The 17559-nt window shown below is 36.6% G+C and overlaps 1 protein-coding gene across 2 annotated transcripts; it reads left to right on the forward strand.

The window, feature by feature from the left end:
- Nucleotides 1-4196: 4196 nt before the first annotated feature.
- On the forward strand, nt 4197-17395 carry LOC103700829 (WD40 repeat-containing protein HOS15-like). 2 transcript variants are annotated; one of them, XR_015976506.1, is made up of 14 exons: nt 4197-4499; nt 5277-5422; nt 5545-5878; nt 6994-7088; nt 7191-7237; nt 8914-9064; nt 9251-9314; nt 11794-11952; nt 12057-12178; nt 14052-14126; nt 14736-14789; nt 14862-16484; nt 16787-16861; nt 16956-17395. XR_015976506.1 is itself a non-coding variant. In XM_008782708.5 (14 exons), the coding sequence occupies exons 1-14, from the start codon at nt 4433-4435 to the stop codon at nt 17173-17175; spliced, it is 1683 nt and encodes a 560-aa protein (XP_008780930.2). In that variant the 5' UTR covers nt 4197-4432; the 3' UTR covers nt 17176-17395. The 2 variants fall into 2 exon arrangements, 1 of the variants encoding a protein (XP_008780930.2); XM_008782708.5 differs by having other exon boundaries at nt 14862-14935.
- The last annotated feature ends 164 nt before the right edge of the window (nt 17396-17559 follow it).

A 17559-nucleotide genomic window follows, 5' to 3' on the forward strand; every position in this document is an offset into this window, starting at 1 on the left:
GAGTAGCTTTATATTAAGCGGATAGTGAGGTTGCATGAAGTTCTTGTATCCATTGTATCCAATAGAGACTCTTGTGGCTCATTTTTGGGGTAGTCTGCATAAAGCTTTGGAGACCACTTTTAGTTTCAGCACAGCTTTTCACTCTCAGACCGATGGCCAGTCCAAAAGGACCATTCAAATTTTGGAAGATATGTTGAGAGCTTGTGCGATTGATATAAAAAGTTCTTGGGACCATCACTTGCCCTTGGTCGGGTTTTCATATAATAATAATTATCGAGCAAGTATTTAGATGCCCCTTATGAGGCTCTTTATAGAAGAAAATATAGATCTCCTATTTGTTGGGATAATGTCGGTGAAAGAAGACTTATGAGTCTTGAGATTGTTCAGCAAATCGTAGAGAAGATCTAGCTAATCAGAGAATGCCTCTGGATAGCTCAGAGGAGACAAAAAAGTTATGCAGACAATAGAATGCAAGAATTAGAATTTCAGGTCGGAGAACATGTAATTTTGAAAGTATCTTCTACTAAAGGAATAATGCAATTTGGAATTTATGGGAAATTCAATCCGCGTTATGTGGGACCTTTTGAAATTGTAGAAAGAGTTGGAGCTGTAGCATATAGACTGGCACTTTTACCTTCACTATCTGGAGGTCATGATGTATTCTATGTTTCCATGTTAAGAAAGTATGTTTCAGATGCAGGTCATATGGTAGAGTTTGCTCTTTGACAACTCGGAGAAGACTTATCATTTGATGAGCAGCCGGTACATATTGTTGACAGGAAGGAGCAAGTATTAAGAAGGCACACAATTCCCTATGTCAAGATCCAATAGAGTAATCATACAGAACGTGAGGCTATTTGAGGATTGGAGGATGAGACGAAAGAAAAATATCCAAACCTTTTGCAAACTAAGGTATGATAAATTTCGAGAACGATTTTCTTTGAGGGAGAATGTGAGGATTGATCCAATTGGGCCCATTTCCGATTGAAGTCTGCATTGCCCACTGACTTCAATTGGAAAACTACAAAAAAGAAGGATGAGTTCCTCCTATGCCTGATCCCCGGGCCATTGGGATAAGGTTGCCCCCAGCTGTGGCCAGTGCGGACTCGTCGGGCCGGTGCGAATGATCGGCGACCATTTGGGGCCATTGCAACCAACAAACGGCCGACACGATTTGAGCCTATCGCCTCCCCCATACCTTTTATAAATTTCCTCCTTCCTCTCCACTTGATCAACCACCGAGCTCCCTCTTCTTCTTTCCTACCTCTGCTTGCGACATACCGCCACAACCAAGTTCCACCACCCTTGAATCCTCTTCTTTTTCTCTAAATTTTTGGTTGCCCTGCTTCCCCTGTCTAAGATCCACCTCTCTTCGTCGGAAGTTACCGCCGCCGTCGAGAAGTCCATCGCCGTTGCAGCTCGCCGATGAGTCCTCGTCCTCCCATTGCTTCTCCAGGTTGAGCTGCTGCCACCTTGGGCAGCTTGGGATGCTTCCCTTTTCCTTCCTCTGTTTCCCTTTGTGCACATCTGAACCCCACGTCATCCTGCCACGACTGCGCCACCACACCACTGGCTGTCGGCCTTCTACCACCAAGGCTCGGTTGCCGTCGGATCTTCTTTCCTCTCCTCTCCTCTCCTCTTTCTTTTCCCTCTCTTCCTTCCCATCTTCTTCTTCTTCTTCTTCCGATTCTCATTTTTCTTCCCATTTTAGTTCCTTTATTTAATAATTAATTCATATATGTATATAATAATTCTGTTCTTCTTTTCTAGTTGTTAATTTCTCTTTTCTAGCTCATGGACCTGATAAAGAGATGAGTTATGCCACTATGACTGACCAAACCCAGATCCCTAATTGAACCCGGACTAAGAATCTCTCTCTTCTTTCTCTTTCTCTCTCTAAGCCAACCTAAGGTATCTTGGTATAAAATTCGGTCTTCCTTTGCTCGGATCCAAGTTGACCCTTAGGGTGGATGCCTTGCACCGCATCAATTCCTGGGTAGCATACCAGACCAGTACCCCCAGCCTTATCAAGTACCCTTAGAATTTGGTTACCCTTGTCCTTCATTAAATTACTTAAATCATAGCTCATCTTGATTAGTTGTGTTCCCCTTGCTCAAACCGACTCGAGCAGTCAGACACTGCCACTTGACCAATTTGATTTGGGGGCATAAGGTCGTATTCTCAATAGTATTTTAATTTTCACTTTGCTTAGTTTTTAAAATAATGATAAAATTAATGGTGGTGTTTTAATGATATTAAAATAGGTGAACTTGACCCACCTACCTAAAGTAGTATTTTGAAGCAAAAAGATGTAAGTAACCTAATGCTTCAAAGTATGTTTTCTGTCTTTTGGTAAAGTTATAATAAGTTTATTAACTTTGAATACAATCTATGTTTTATATTTTGTCAAATGGGTTGGGCATCTTATTGTTACAATAGTAAATCTTTTTTTTAAAAATATGTTATGTGCTATATTATAAAATTTAAAAAATATGATTGGAGACATTATAAAATTTATTTCATATATATATATATGTATGTATTCTCAGCATGGCTATGATCTGGCTCCGCCAATAGGGATTATTTATTGGCTCCATCGACTTGCAATCTAAGAAATTGGTTTTGACACCAAACTACTAATGATTAGAATAGTGGTATTTGGCACTTTGCGAATTCTATTTTTGACTCATGTCACTTGGTTACGTAGCCATAGCCTGATGTTGGATTTCTAGTATCAATTTATGAAAATAATAATAAACTTCAAAGGCAATATATGTATTATTTGAAAATTGATTTATTTCCAGTGAGTATCATGCTCTTTAACTAATTATTTATTTGGCATGCTTAGACCCCACTTTGGGTGTTATGTTGCTTACTGAGCTAATATAGCCCATTATTTCTTCGTTCTCTATTTTTCAGATTCTGAATCATGATTGCTCAGAACTTGAAAAAGTGTGCTAGGTCTTCTGAAGATATTCATAATTATTGAAGTTCTGGTCTAAACTATTTAGATTAGTTTAGTTAGAACATCTTATTTGATTTGAATATATTGACTTATGTCACTTTGGAGTAACTATAATGATTTGTTTTAGATCATGATTAAATTAATTTACAAAAAATCGAAGAATTATTATTGCTTTGAGATCCTGATATGATTTGTAGCCTTGAATGCTTGCATAATTCGCCATGCAGGTATGCGTCATTTGTTACGCTCTGGGTTTAGGGCATGATACATATGCTCTTGAGTTTTATTATTTTCTTAAGCTATCACTTTGTCGCTCTTAGAAGATCTCCACTAAGAGTTTGTCTCACTTAGGCATCGGTAGGTGCCCCGGCAAGTACTTTCTAGCAAAAGAACTTTCCTATCTTTGCTATTTTTGGTTAAATCCTGTGCTGGAGTGAAGGTCCGAGTAAGATCTACATCACTCAATGTCATCTTGAGAGCAACTAGCATTAGAGCCGTCACTGCCCGAGCGTAGTAGCCGCCAAACGATTGTTACGGAGACAAGTAAGGATCTTCGGTTGATCTTCATGATCTGAGGAGCCAACCATTCGAATTTTCCAATAGCTCAGCTAGTGCAACGCTTCGATCGGATCAATTTCAAGCAGCAACAATACACAATAGCAATGATGGCCAAGAAAATACAAATGCTAATCCAAAATTTTGTAATTATAGTGTTGGAACTTGGAATTCATTTGCAGCGAGCTTGATAGAGGCCGGTCACATGCTGGTAGCATTCTTCGAAAAGCATTTCCATTATTTATCAAGATAGCAAATGTTTTAGGGGCACGTCTAATGTTGTCACTAATATTATAAAAAAGACATCTTGCGACAACTTTTACTAATTCTTTAAGGTAATATTATTATAATTTATTTCTAAAAAATATTTTTGAGTTGAAAATTGCAAATTTTTTTTCCGACTCAACGATAAACGTGTAATTAAAATTTTGCTAGCATCCGGTCAGGTCACGTCGAATCAATCACCCATCCATGTCCCCAAGACGAACCACTTTTGAACAGAACCGCACCAGGCAGACTGTGACATAATCAACGGGAGAGGATCCGAATCCGACGCCCAGCAACGCTCGTCCCCGACTCAAGAACCTAACGTGCCGAATTTAGAGCACCTGGCTCGGTCCCGTGACGTGAGCCAACGGTATGACACGGGCTTCCCCACGCCATCCTCACACGCGGCGCAAGAAGTCTCCACCCGAACGACAACTCCTTCCCCAAACCGGGTGCGCCCGCCCCGTTACGGCCGTTGGCAGCGCCAAACCCTCGGCCGTGCCGTTCCCCCGGCCCTCACCTTTATTTTGTCGCTTTCTTCTTGTGCCCAAACCCCAATCATCAAAACTTTGAGAGGCTGGAACTTTCAAGCCTCGCCCCTTGAGAGCTCTCTTGGGCAGTGGTCTTGCGAGAGCGAGGGGTTCGATGACGAAATCCACGATTACTTCCACCGAGCTCAATTACCTCGTCTTCCGGTACCTCCAGGAATCAGGTCAATCTCTCAATTTCAATTTCCCATCCCTCTTTCAAGAATTCGGTGTTTTATCTTTTTCTTTTCAATTTTTTGTTAATGTTATCTTTTTGATGGCTAGTCAGCTGATTTTTGTTAGTCTTTTTGTTGCCTTTCTAGGGTTTGTTCGTGCCCTAGGATTTCAGGACAAATTTGTACGATTTCTAGGGTTTCTTTTTTTCTTTTTTCTTTTTTTCCCTTAGGGTTTGCTGCATATCATACCAAAGTAGGATTTCGAGATGAATAACTAGGCATTCCGTGACTAGATATTTTCTTATGGTAGAGTTCATGTTGCAGAGAAAAATTGAAACTTTAGAAGTTTTGTTTTCTTGTTTCATATTGAAAAGGTTTCCGTCCTCAGAGTTCATGTTGGCGAATCTTAGCTGCATCTTTGTAATTTGAGCTTGTACTTCGGGAACGCTGTGGCTGAAAAAAGGAATTTTTTGTGCTTGTGATTGGTGCTTTTATTGATGATAAGCAAGTAATTATTTTGTTGTGTAGTTTTAATTGTTCTCTTGCTATTCGATGGCTTGCCTTTTCTTTTAGATGTCGTATGTTAAATGCTTATTTGTTTTGCCAATATGTTTGTTTATATTCCTTCATCGTGTTCTTTGTATGAGTTTGTTTCCTTTGACCCAATCTTGTCTAGTTAATATGAATTCCTTCAATTCTTTTCCAATATTATGAAGGAAAATGTCTTTTGTAAGAAAAGGTTGTTGTGGTATGATATACTAACTCCCACTAAATGAATTATTCCAGGTTTCACACACTCATCATTTGCTTTAGGATACGAGGCAGGGATCAACAAATGCGATATTGATGGAAACATTGTTCCACCAGGTGCTCTTGTGACAATTGTACAAAAAGGCCTTCAATATATAGAGTTGGAAGCAAACTTAGACTCTGTAAGTGTTTGGACCATCACCATGTTATGTTTAAGTATTGGAAACTTTTTTAAGGCATCGCAGGATGTATATTGGGGAGTAATAAATTTCTATGTTTCTTTGTACTTCTTGAAACTTGCCAGAGTGAGTTGGATGTTGATGATGACTTTTCTCTGTTACAACCTTTGGATCTTATCACAAAAGATGTCGATGAGTTGCAACAAATTATAAGAGAGAAGAAGAAGGAAAAACTTCTAAAAGAACGTGATAAAGAGAAAGAAAAGGATAAGGAACATGTTCAAGAACATGAACGGCAACCTGGAGGTGAGAGGGATAGAGAAAGACAGGATAGAGACAAAGATCAGGAGAGGAATAAAGAAAAGATGGAAAGGGATAAAGAACAAGAGAGAGAAAAGGAAAAGCAACATGCGGAGCGCAAAGATAAGGCCAGACTTGATGAAAATGGGGGTTGTGGAGGTAGAATTTTTGAGTGTCTTTCTTCCTTTCAATCTTATGTGTATCCTTTTAGTAATAATCGTGTTTTTAAATTCTAAGGAATTTAGTTAAGTACATTGGATTTTGTTGTAATATCAACGTTAGCAACATTTGCTCCTTTCTTTTAATTTACTTTTTAATGCTATAAGGTTAAAGCTGCACTTTGATTCAGTAATATCTTCATCTATCTCTCCATCCCATAACCTTGTTGAAGTGGAGAATGTTGGATATGAGAGGGGCCAAAAATTATAAAACCAACTTAATTACATAGATTATATTATTAGGCACTGTGGAGGGGTCATTAGCACTGAAGGATGTCTAGATGGATACATGGTTGAACTAGGAGGGATAGAATTGAACTGTGTTACATAGGGTGGATATTAAGACCAAAACATCAAGCCTCACATTTATATTACTTTAAACTAAACCTTTTGAGCATAAGAATGCTCACTTCCCTCATGCCTGCAACTACAGTTCCCACTTTCAATTTTAACAAAATTTCCAGCCTCAGGTTCCAAATTTAGCCATATTAAAAGTATGGGTTTGATGAAATAGTTATTATGTGCATAAAGGAGCCGAACATATGAAGATTTGCCATAGCTTGATATGAGGACCTAAACTGATAATGGTAACAATGCTCTGTGCCATTTTCAGCTTATTAATTAGAGCAAAGAATTCCTCACCTTTAGTAAATATCTAAGTAACCATTTGTAGGCACTGTTGCTTCACTGCATCTTCTTTTTTCTGCGCATTGATGTTATGAACCACTCGGTGATTTATTGATTCCATGTACAAAACTAAACTACAATATTCACCCTGTTATTTAGAGACCTGACTTGCATCTCTAGTGCTATCCTCAAGACAAAACATGCAATTTGGAATGATTGATATTATTAATTGCCATATATTTTTATCTTCTCAGCACAATCCTTTTGTTTCTATTTTAAGTGATTTCTCTCTCCTTTTTCCCCCCTCTGCAGAACTGTTTAATGTTTAGCAATCATTTAGTTTTCCACTTTTGTGATTTGCATATCAAAATGTGTCATCCGCATTGTTATCGGCTACCACTGATGTATAACTTGCTTGTTCCGTTTTAGGGCCTGAACCAATGGATGTCACCCCTAGCTCACAATCAGTACCTCATGAGATTTGTAGTTCTGATGTAACCACTTTGGAAGGACACAGTTCTGAGGTTTGGGCTTATAGTTATATATGATATTTTTTTGACACATCTTTTTTTCATTTGTTAACCTGTCCTACTTGCCTCTTCCCTTTGCTTTTCTTTTGCTTTTAGGTCTTTGCTTGTGCATGGAGCCCAGCAGGTTCTCTTCTAGCATCTGGGTGGGTATAGTATTAGCTTATTCATACGACTTAGCAGAGCATTTAAAAAATAAAAAAACTGTTATTAATATGGTTGATTTGAGTTGTATTTTTGAATGTTTCAGCATATTATTTCTTTCCTAAGAATTATAGCTGTTGAGATTGCCACTTATCTGTCTTCTTCAGACATGCATTAACCTCAGAAGTTCAGACAATGAGTTTTGAATGCTAAACTACCACTAAACCTGTTCTGACATATCTTTTGTTGACTTAGAATGTTAAGTATGCTATGTTAACATCTCTTAGAATTCATATTACATCTTACAAGATGTTGAGTCTACAATCTAAATGAATTCAAGTCACTCATGGATCATGCTAGACCTGGACATGATGGATTCGATATGCAACTTTAGTCTCACCCAATATCTGTTCCATCTTTATCACAAAGTACTTTTTTTGACATTTTAATATGGAAAAGGTGTTTTCTACTCTTTTTCAAGAATAGAACTGCAAATATATCCTTAATATGGGCCTTAACATGAAACTTTGTATCTGACTGATGCATGGCCCAAATTTCCATAATTTTTAGGCATAATGTTATTGCTCGATGGATGTGAATTTCTATCATCCAGTCACATGGATGGTGGGTTTTGTTTTAAACGAAATAGGGTCTGGATGGCAGAGCCCCTCTTCTGGCAGCCTCTGGAGGCCCCTCCTTCTCTTTCCCCCTCCCTTCCTCCCCCTTTCTCTCTCTCTTTTTCTCCCTCTCCCCCTCCTTTGTTGGCTTCTCATTTTGAATGTTGGAACCATCTTGGTCCGCCGCCGGTATGGCTTGGTATGCCCCGAATCGGATGGGTTCAGGACGGTTCCACATTACTTGGTTTTATATGAAGTTTCTACTTGAACAATATAATGATAGATATGTTAAAGAAATTCTTATTATGAAAATGTATATTCATATTGTAATGTAGTCTTGAAATTTGAAAAAGTTGTATCTAAGAAAGGCTTGTACAGTGCTATTGTAGCAGTTGCAGGACATTGAAGCCACTAATTTTATCCCACTGTTTGTAGCCATAAGTTGTTGGCTGATAAAAGAACATATCCAAGTCCATGCGGTTGTATCTTTCTTGTAAAAAGAATATTATGCATTTTCAGAAATACATCTTAGTGGTGGAACCTGGGAACTGAGAAGTACTGACTCATCATAAAAACTAGTTCTAATTGCACCCTTATTAGTTACTTGTAGTAGGCAGACTCACCATCCTTCATAAGTGTCTGCATTATGAAACACCAAGTTGCTTTGAATTGTCAGATGTTAAAGTATTAATTAAAAGAACTAGTCAGGTAAAGACTTTGATCTTAGGGAGAATGATGGGCTTCTAAGTAATTTATCTACGCTCAAGTTTTAGCACTAGCATGACCTAAAAGGAGTTCATAGGATATCAATAATTCCTTTTAGGGATCAAGATTTGCTAACCGCAAACATTTGCAGAACTTACAATAGTCATTTTACTATTTTCTGTTTCTTTTGTTTTCGCATGGCAGGACATGTCTACATAAGAGTTTTGATTAAGAGGTTTTCTTATTTGGTTTTTATACAAGAGTTTTTCTATGTTGCTTTGTTGTTTATCTTGTATAGGATCTTTTATTCTTCACTTATTTATTTTTCTCTTACTTTCTGCATTCTCAATTGGTAGTTCTGGAGACTCGACAGCAAGAATTTGGACAATTCCAAATGGCCCTTGTGGTTCCAGTATGCAAGTTTCACCTCCAAATGTATATGTTCTGAAACATTTCAAGGGTAGAACTAATGAAAAGAGCAAGGACGTTACAACCCTAGATTGGAATGTGAGTTCCTCTCGTACTGTAATTGTGTGGCTGATATATTAAACTCTGAAATAAATATTTTCTAATGCAAATTTTCGAATTCAAACTCTAGAAAAGCTGGTTGCTGCAGTTGTAAGTCTGGTTGTGTTCTAGATATCCTTTTAGGAACTTTTGTTGATTCGTCCCTCTTCACCTGTATCTGTATAGGGAGAAGGTACACTACTTGCAACAGGTTCCTATGATGGGCAGGCAAGAATATGGAGTAGGGATGGTAAGTTGTTATAGCATGATTTTTCATTTTGTTTAATTGTTTGTTTTGCTCCTGTTGTATGTTTTCTTTAATATTTCATTTTCCTCAACTCGTTATGATATTGTCTATGCTTTTGATGTTTAAAGTTTTCCTTATGCTATTTCCTATGCCTTCTGAAGTTTAAAGTTTATGGCAGTTGTTTGGGCTGTAGGGCAAGGCACCATATGGTTAGATCAGATCCTTGTACTTTCTTTCCTACTTTATTTGCATGATGATGACATGTGGATGGAGAGATAACTTGAGCATTATCAGTCTTAATGCAATATTTTTATGCGCTTCTTTCCACTTTTTATATATTGTCACTATTGTCTGTATTACTACACTGTAAGGTTAGATTTTTCCCCCTTCTAGATGAAAGTTGTATCAGAAGAACATTTTCTCAGGTCAATTTCTTCTTTTAAGATCTAATCATGATGCGTGGGTGCATGACAAGCATATACACCTTCTATTTATTACAAATGATGTCTGTCTCCACTTTCTGAGACCATAATTATTTGCCTGCTAAGGTATATCAGTTTTGTGGGCTTCTTTAAACTTTGTTTGTTGGATGAGCTGCGGTTATGAGTGGTTCCTAGGCACTTTGCCGAGATTTTGACTAGCAGAAGATCTGAAAATGCTGGGGTCACCATCACCAAGACTGCCACGGTCGTACATATTTATTCATATGTGACATATTTGTTGACAGATTTGCATATATGTATACACGTGGATGCGCATGCACATGACATGTTGAATGATATCTACTTGTCTAGTATATTTGAAATCAAAGAGGGATCAAATTGTTTTGAAAAGAACAAATATAACTTAATAGAAATGTTAAACAAGTGACCCTAATTGCTGTTCCAGTCATTTTCAGCAATTTACACCGAGCTATGACAACAATGATAGAATTGTTTTAAATCGTCAATGAATCTTGCAATATAACAATCACATGTAAGGCATGTTAAACATTAATCTTTTGAAATTAGTATATGGCTGAACTAAGAATTGATTAATTTTGCACTAAGTTGGTAGCTGGGAACTGATCTTGTACAAAGTCAATTATTTTTTTTGACGGACTGCCTGGGCAATAAGCTAGGTATATCACCTCAGGTTCTTTGGGCTATTTTACAATTTTGTTTCAATGTTGCACTTCGTTTGCATCTTAGAAAAATTCTTGTTTCAGCTTTGGACAAATCCTTAACCAAGGGTTTGGATTAAAATATTTGGTCTCCTACTAGAAACACTTAAATTATTAAGAACAACGATAGGATTAAAAAGTATTAGGTAAAAGGAGGGTTTATAGAAAATGACAAAAACATGCGACATCTAGAGTGTTAAAGTACCTTCTACATGCTCTTTTTTTTTCTTGAAGTGAAGCAGAATACATGGACTATAGTAGTTTTATGCTTTTCATGTTTTGCCATAAAGAAGTAGGTTGTTTGGTGCCCCATGTTTGCTGGAAACTTGTTTGCCTCTTTGCCACCTTACCAATTGAAACTCCGAGAATAATATCATAAGATTATCAATTGGAGGCCTAGTATTTACCAAGAAAAGCTTTAATGCTATTCATATCTTAAGATTTAATTAAGTTAACATCATCATTGAACTCTCAGACTTAATTTAGTACATATTGTTGGTTAACTTACATTTTTCTTTGATGAGCAACATTGTGGAGATGCTTCATACTATAATCACTTAAAACCAAGTAACTTTGGTAACCTAATTTTAGTCTCTAGCATGATATGCTGTACTGGTCGGTACTGGTCAGTACCGAGCGTACCGTACCGGTACCGATGGGTACCGGTATCGGTACGCCAATATCGGTACGCCTGGCATACCGCATACCGTACCGTACCGACATTCGGTACGCCTATATTAGTGCGGCACCGGTACGGGGTTCGGTACCGGTACGGCGAACCTTGGTCTCTAGCCTAAAGGTCTTAGCTCGAACTTTAGGGTTTCTTTTGGAGGTTAAGCTTCCCATCAACAATTATGTATAATAAAGTAATTTGTACGATATAACCAAATCATTAAGGCATAAATACATGCATTTTATTTATGATATGTACCTTTTTATGTAAAGATCATAAAGTTAGTACTTTATTATTGATTCCACAATGTTAAATTCTTGTATCCTTTCTATAAATTTTGTTTGGATATTTTGTTTTTGGCACATTTCAGTGACAGTTTTATGGTGAATGGTGAATAGAGAATAAAAAAAAAATGAAATTTTTGTATCCTTTCTATAAATTTTGTTTGGATATTTTGTTTTTGGCATATTTCAGTGACAGTTTTATGGTGAATGGTGAATAGAGAATTAAAAAAAAATGATTTGTTTCCTCATCTCGAGACTATTTCTGGCACTCTTTTCAGAATCATGTGTATTATAAGGCACCAAAATGTTAAATTATCTAATCCTTTCTGTTAATTTTGTTTTTGCCATCTTTGGGTTAAACAGGGGAATTGAGGAATACTTTAATTAAACATAAAGGACCAATTTTCTCCCTGAAATGGAATAAGAAGGGTGATTTTCTCCTTAGTGGAAGTGTAGATAAAACTGCTATTGTGTGGGATACGAAAACATGGGAGTGTAAGCAACAATTTGAATTTCACTCAGGTACTGTGTTCTTGCTATAATTACTTATATGTTTTTGTGCGTTGCTTCTAACGTTAGTGAAATATGACAGCACTGAAGTGTTTGACTTATGTTTATCTTTTCAGCTCCGACGCTTGATGTTGATTGGAGAAACAATAATTCTTTTGCAACATGCTCAACAGACAATATGATTTATGTTTGTAAGATTGGTGAGAATCGTCCAATTAAGGGTTTCTGTGGGCATCAGGTTTGTCCATTTTAATCTATTGATAATCATGGTGTGCTTTAACTAATAATTTGATTAAATCTCATTTGAGTTCCATTGTCATTCTGCCAATGTGATGCGCATCTCCCTTCATTATATGTGCAACTACAAAAACAACAAGCTAATTTCATAGCTTTATCTAACTGTATTCTCCTTAATCCTTGTGCATTTTTTCCCTGGAACATGTGGCTCTGAAGTCAACCTTTGCTCTTAACCAGACACGTGCTATGTCAGTTTGATAAAAAGTTTCAAGATTGATTTATAGTCTGCTGGTGCTTGTAAGCAATGAAGTATCAGTTCCTATATATCATCAACTTGTTAAGTTTTGGGTTTTTAAAAACTAAAATATATGCAATTTAAAAACATGGCATATCCGTGCCTTCTTATAATTCTAGTTAAGGTTTCTTTTAATCTTGTGGAGTATGGTCAAAGTGTATCTTCTTGGGCAGTGTTGACAAGTCTCTATTTGTCTAGCCAGCTTGATCAGATCCATTGCCGATTAGACTAGGATGACTTCATTATATTAATTAAAACAATTCAAAGCAAGCAATATAATGGAAGAACTGTTTGAACTAGACAGGGTTGTTTATACTGCAGAGCCCGCTAGATGATTCGTTGAAACTACAGAGGAAAAAAATAAGGAATGCAAAGTTTTTTGGCTTAAAAAATGAAAGGTGCTTTGGGTAAAAGATGGAAGGCCAATGCTGTAATGATTGTCACTTTAGTACTGATTAATGAAAGATCTTGTAGAATATAGGTAAAACCTGTACACGAAAAAATTCCTCATTGGGCCACTGCAAGTATTTTTTTTTTCAGGCTGTCTTGTGGATCAACTCCTGCTTGAAGTGAAAACTATCATCTCTATCCTAAAAAATCATGATTATTCTCTACAGTGGCATACCAAGGCTCCGGAGCTTTTAGTTTCTTTTGAAAAATGGAATCTTTTTTATGTTGTAAACAAGAGATGAACGGCCACTATTGAGCTACACTTGTTATGACTGGTAGAAGCTTGAAGCATCATTCAGTACCAACAAATCCATATTTGAGCATTTCAGCCCAAATTTATAATTATTTAAAATAAACTTAGTTAAAAAAAAAAGAGAAGTGGAAAAATCAGAAAAAATATCAAAAATTTGAAATTTATAAAAGAAAATATAGCAGCGATTGCTACATTGTATTGCCAATCTAGTAGAGGTTATAGAAAAGTTTCCATAAAGTTAAAAATATCTTATGCATATAATCGTTGATATATTAAGAAAAGAAGGATGTAATAGATGAGAGCCTAAAAATACTAAAATCAAGTGATACACTAGTAAGTAGGAAGGGTTCATGCTTTGCTAACAAGGCCATAGATCTCAAAAACTTTTAATTTCTTAGGATGAAATCACTTGTTACATGGAAAATGCTTATTGTCTATGTTGCATTTTTGTGTCAATTCTGATAAATCAACAAATATGCATAACAAATAAATCAACAATTTTTAACACCTCTCTTTGAGTCTTTCTTTAGGGGATGTGCTATTTGATAGCCTCCTGTCTCAACATAATTATGTTGGATATGATGATTTTTTTTAAACGGTTAGATAGTTATAAATTAGGGAAATAGTTTGATAAAGTGATCACTTGTACCAGCAAAGTTACTGCTTGCCCTTAGTTGAAGATTGGATACCTGGTTTTTAATATGTCCATGCTCTTTGAGTAACTATAGTTCCATTTCAGAGTTCAAGCCTCTATAAACTATAGCGCATGCTAGTGCAAAATAATCAGCTATAATTGAAAATATTCTCTGCTGGTTGAAATAGAGATTGTGAAATTCAGTTGGCATGAGAGAATAATTCATCAGTTATTCATTTCAGGGTGAAGTTAATGCCATCAAATGGGATCCAACTGGTTCACTGTTGGCTTCATGTTCTGATGATGGAACTGCTAAGGTAACTGAACATCCCTGAAGCAAGAACTGTTTCTGTATGGCTTAGCTTTACGTGTCATTTGGATGTCTTTCCATGTCCATCATATCCATATGTTACCAGATTTAAAATATATTATAGTCAACATTTGTACATCCTTCTCTTAAGTTATATTCTTTTAGTCAATTTAAGGTGTCACTTTTATTTTGTGTAGAGCCATATTTTCTTATTGTTTGAGGATAACTGTAAACATAATCTCAACTATCAAATGTTGTCCCAGCTATCTATAAGCAGCTAATACAATGCTGTTTTCAATAGACAATTCAATTTTTTTCTAAAAATTCTGCTTCAATTTATGAATGGTTTTCAACCTGCTTCAACCATTTTACTTTTTCTATCTTGGCTTGGGACATCATCTGCCACGATATGGTATTGTACTATTTGTTCCTAGACATTATGCCCAACTCCTTGAATTTACTCGATGGTCCCTGATATTTGACGTGGAATATAAGTAGCTGTCTGGTGCAAGAACCTAAAAAGAAAATTTACTTCGAACCAGCCTCCTTGTTCCATTTGATAAGTGGAAACTTTTACTAGAGATTGAATCTGATGTCTTGTATAAAATTTTGACAGATTTGGAGTCTGAAGCAGGACAAATGTCTGCACGACTTCAAGGAGCATAGCAAGGTTCTGGATCTTTTGCTTAACATAACACCTTTTAGACAACTTTGTTACAGATCTTGAATATTTTTTTTTCAGGAAATATATACTATTAGATGGAGCCCCACAGGTCAGGGTACAAATAACCCCAATCAGCAATTGGTGCTGGCAAGGTGATCTTTTTCTTAATATTTCTAATACTGAGTTTGACTATATATGTCTCAAGCACTTGTTACTAGGAGTATTTTGACCCGTAATGAATAGGCTAGCATATTTTGGATTATAGCTTTAGATCTAGGTGTATTTGACCCCTAATGAATAGGCTAGCATATTTTGGTTTGTAGCTTCAGAACTTAAATGTGTACTGGTGCCTCATATTACCATGCATAGTCATACCCCATGGGTTTCACAATTAGCTAGGAAGGACCTAATTATCCATCCTTGTCATGTTTGGTGGCAAAAAAAAAAAAAAAAAATCAAAGAGATGAATTGTGTATTTTCTTTAAACCTGGTTTATTATCCCAAATCAACTAATTTGAGATCTCTATCCTGTTCCTTATTGGTTAAGTGTAATTATTTTAAGTGTGACTTGTTTTTGTTGGGGCACTTTTTTTTTTTTTTAATTTGCCCGTAAAATAACGAGCTTCCAGTCCCTGCCTAATCAATGACCTCATCATGAATTAAAAAGTTTGTTTTCGCAAAGCTATGGATTAGTTCTACTATGGCTGGAGCCTGGGACATGTTAATACTGTTCCCTTGTTTGTTGATTTTGGGTTTTATTTTTCACTTATGTGGGCCTTTTCTCGGCTCTCTTTCTAGTATGCTTATGCTTTGTCATGGAAAACCAGATATGTAGAAGAGATGATATAATGAGAGGTTGTCAGCTATTCCTTTCTTTACAGCCTGTGTAACTACTTACATTTTATATGGAGTTGAAGAGCAAAATCAATTTAGGTATTGGTCGTATGTTTTCTTTAATTGGTAAATTGATGGTATATAGTCCAAATAGTGTCAAACCCAAACATCAATCTGTAAACTAGAATAATGTTTTTGGGGGCAAGCTTAGGTGGTCACAATGTTCTTTTGCTAGTTTTTGACTATCTGCTTTTAGACTGCAATTCTTTGAACAGTGTCTGGCATGCTGGCAAATAGTAATTAGTTTGCTTTAGGAATTTCAGAGTATAAGATATGTGAAGAATGTCGCGCGATACTTGGGAGTACTATTTATGACCTACAGATATCAGTTATCACTGTGCTAACCTGACCAGTTAACTTGTGTTCTGTTTCTTAATGTGTTCTTTACCTCTGTGGACTTTCTGCCACATGAAACAAGTGCTTCAAATTGTGATTTAGGTTTCGGTATTAACTTATACCATGACCAATGAACTAGTGTAGAACACTGTACTTTTTGGCGCTTTATAATTGTTTTTGTTATTTCATCATATTGAAAGGTAATCTGCAGTCAAGGTGGTCATCGAAGACTTCCTTGCTTGAGAATCCTTTTTAACAGATCTGAGTTCCCCCCTCCTCCCTCCCTTGGTCCTGGTTTCCTACCATCGAAATCCATATGACACTGCCAGCATGTTGCATTTTTTCTGTAAAAACATTTCTGTGATCATGACTCTGTAGAAAGGCATCCCTCAGCAGCAGGAAGGTGCAGAACAAAATATGAAAGCATGGATACCAGCACATCCACCAACACAACTTGCACATTAGTTTCAGGTTGTTTAGGTTATATTGCTTTTATTGAATAGTTATACTGGTGAATATATTGTGCTTTTATTGCATCTAATGGCTACAATGCATCCTTGAACTGATTTTTTTTGCACTGAGGTAAATACTTTGATCTTTCAAGAAATTGTTCATAAGAAATCTTAAGGTGCAAATGATATGCTCAATAAGCCTCTCCAGAGCCATGATACCAGCCTTACATATCTACTATGTATTGCAAATTCACAATCGCTTCTAGCAATATCACTCTCTCTCCTGGCTACTATTAATCACTGATTTTGGCAAATATACAGTGCATCCTTTGACTCGACGATAAAGCTATGGGATGTGGAGCTAGGACGCCTTCTGTACAGCTTAGATGGTCACAGGTACGACTGCAGACGCAATGCATGACATTGATGTTTTAATTAAGGTGATGATAATGTTTTTCTAACCATCAATTTCTAATTATATAAATACCAGGCAACAGGTATACTCTGTGGCATTTAGTCCAAATGGAGAGTATCTGGCAAGTGGGTCCTTGGATCAATGCCTGCATATATGGTCAGTGAGAGAAGGGAGGATTCTGAAGACATATAGGGGAGGTGGTGGCATTTTCGAAGTCTGTTGGAACAGGGAAGGCGACAAAATTGCAGCCTGTTTCTCCAATAACACAGTATGTGTAATGGATTTCAGAATGTAGGCGGCTGTTGGTATCCTAGGAACAATCTACTAAGAGGCTTGACTTAGGGTTTTCGAGGATGGCAGATCTAAGAATATGCCTTGTAATTGCATGTTGTTTCATTTGTTACCCTTCATTTTAACCTGATCATGTTAATCAGTGTTGCACTCTGACTGAAGTATGCAAAATGCTTGAGAACTCCATGTTTAAGGAAGAAAGTGTATATAAGATTATTCTTCAAGCTGGACTCATGCTCTGGATATTTATCTTTAACATGAGTAGTACTGATGATTGGTTGGCTTTTGATAGGCTTCCGGCCTGCCTTTTGCTGTTTATAAAAGTTTGTCAATTAGTGAGAGTAAATGGCATGGACTGATAGGAGATCTAGTATATTTATATCTGTAC

This window comes from Phoenix dactylifera, chromosome 1, assembly GCF_051530095.1.
Source record: "Phoenix dactylifera cultivar Ajwa chromosome 1, Ajwa_hap1_PhDact_Kaust_v1.1, whole genome shotgun sequence".
Classification (NCBI taxonomy): Eukaryota; Viridiplantae; Streptophyta; class Magnoliopsida; order Arecales; family Arecaceae; genus Phoenix; species Phoenix dactylifera.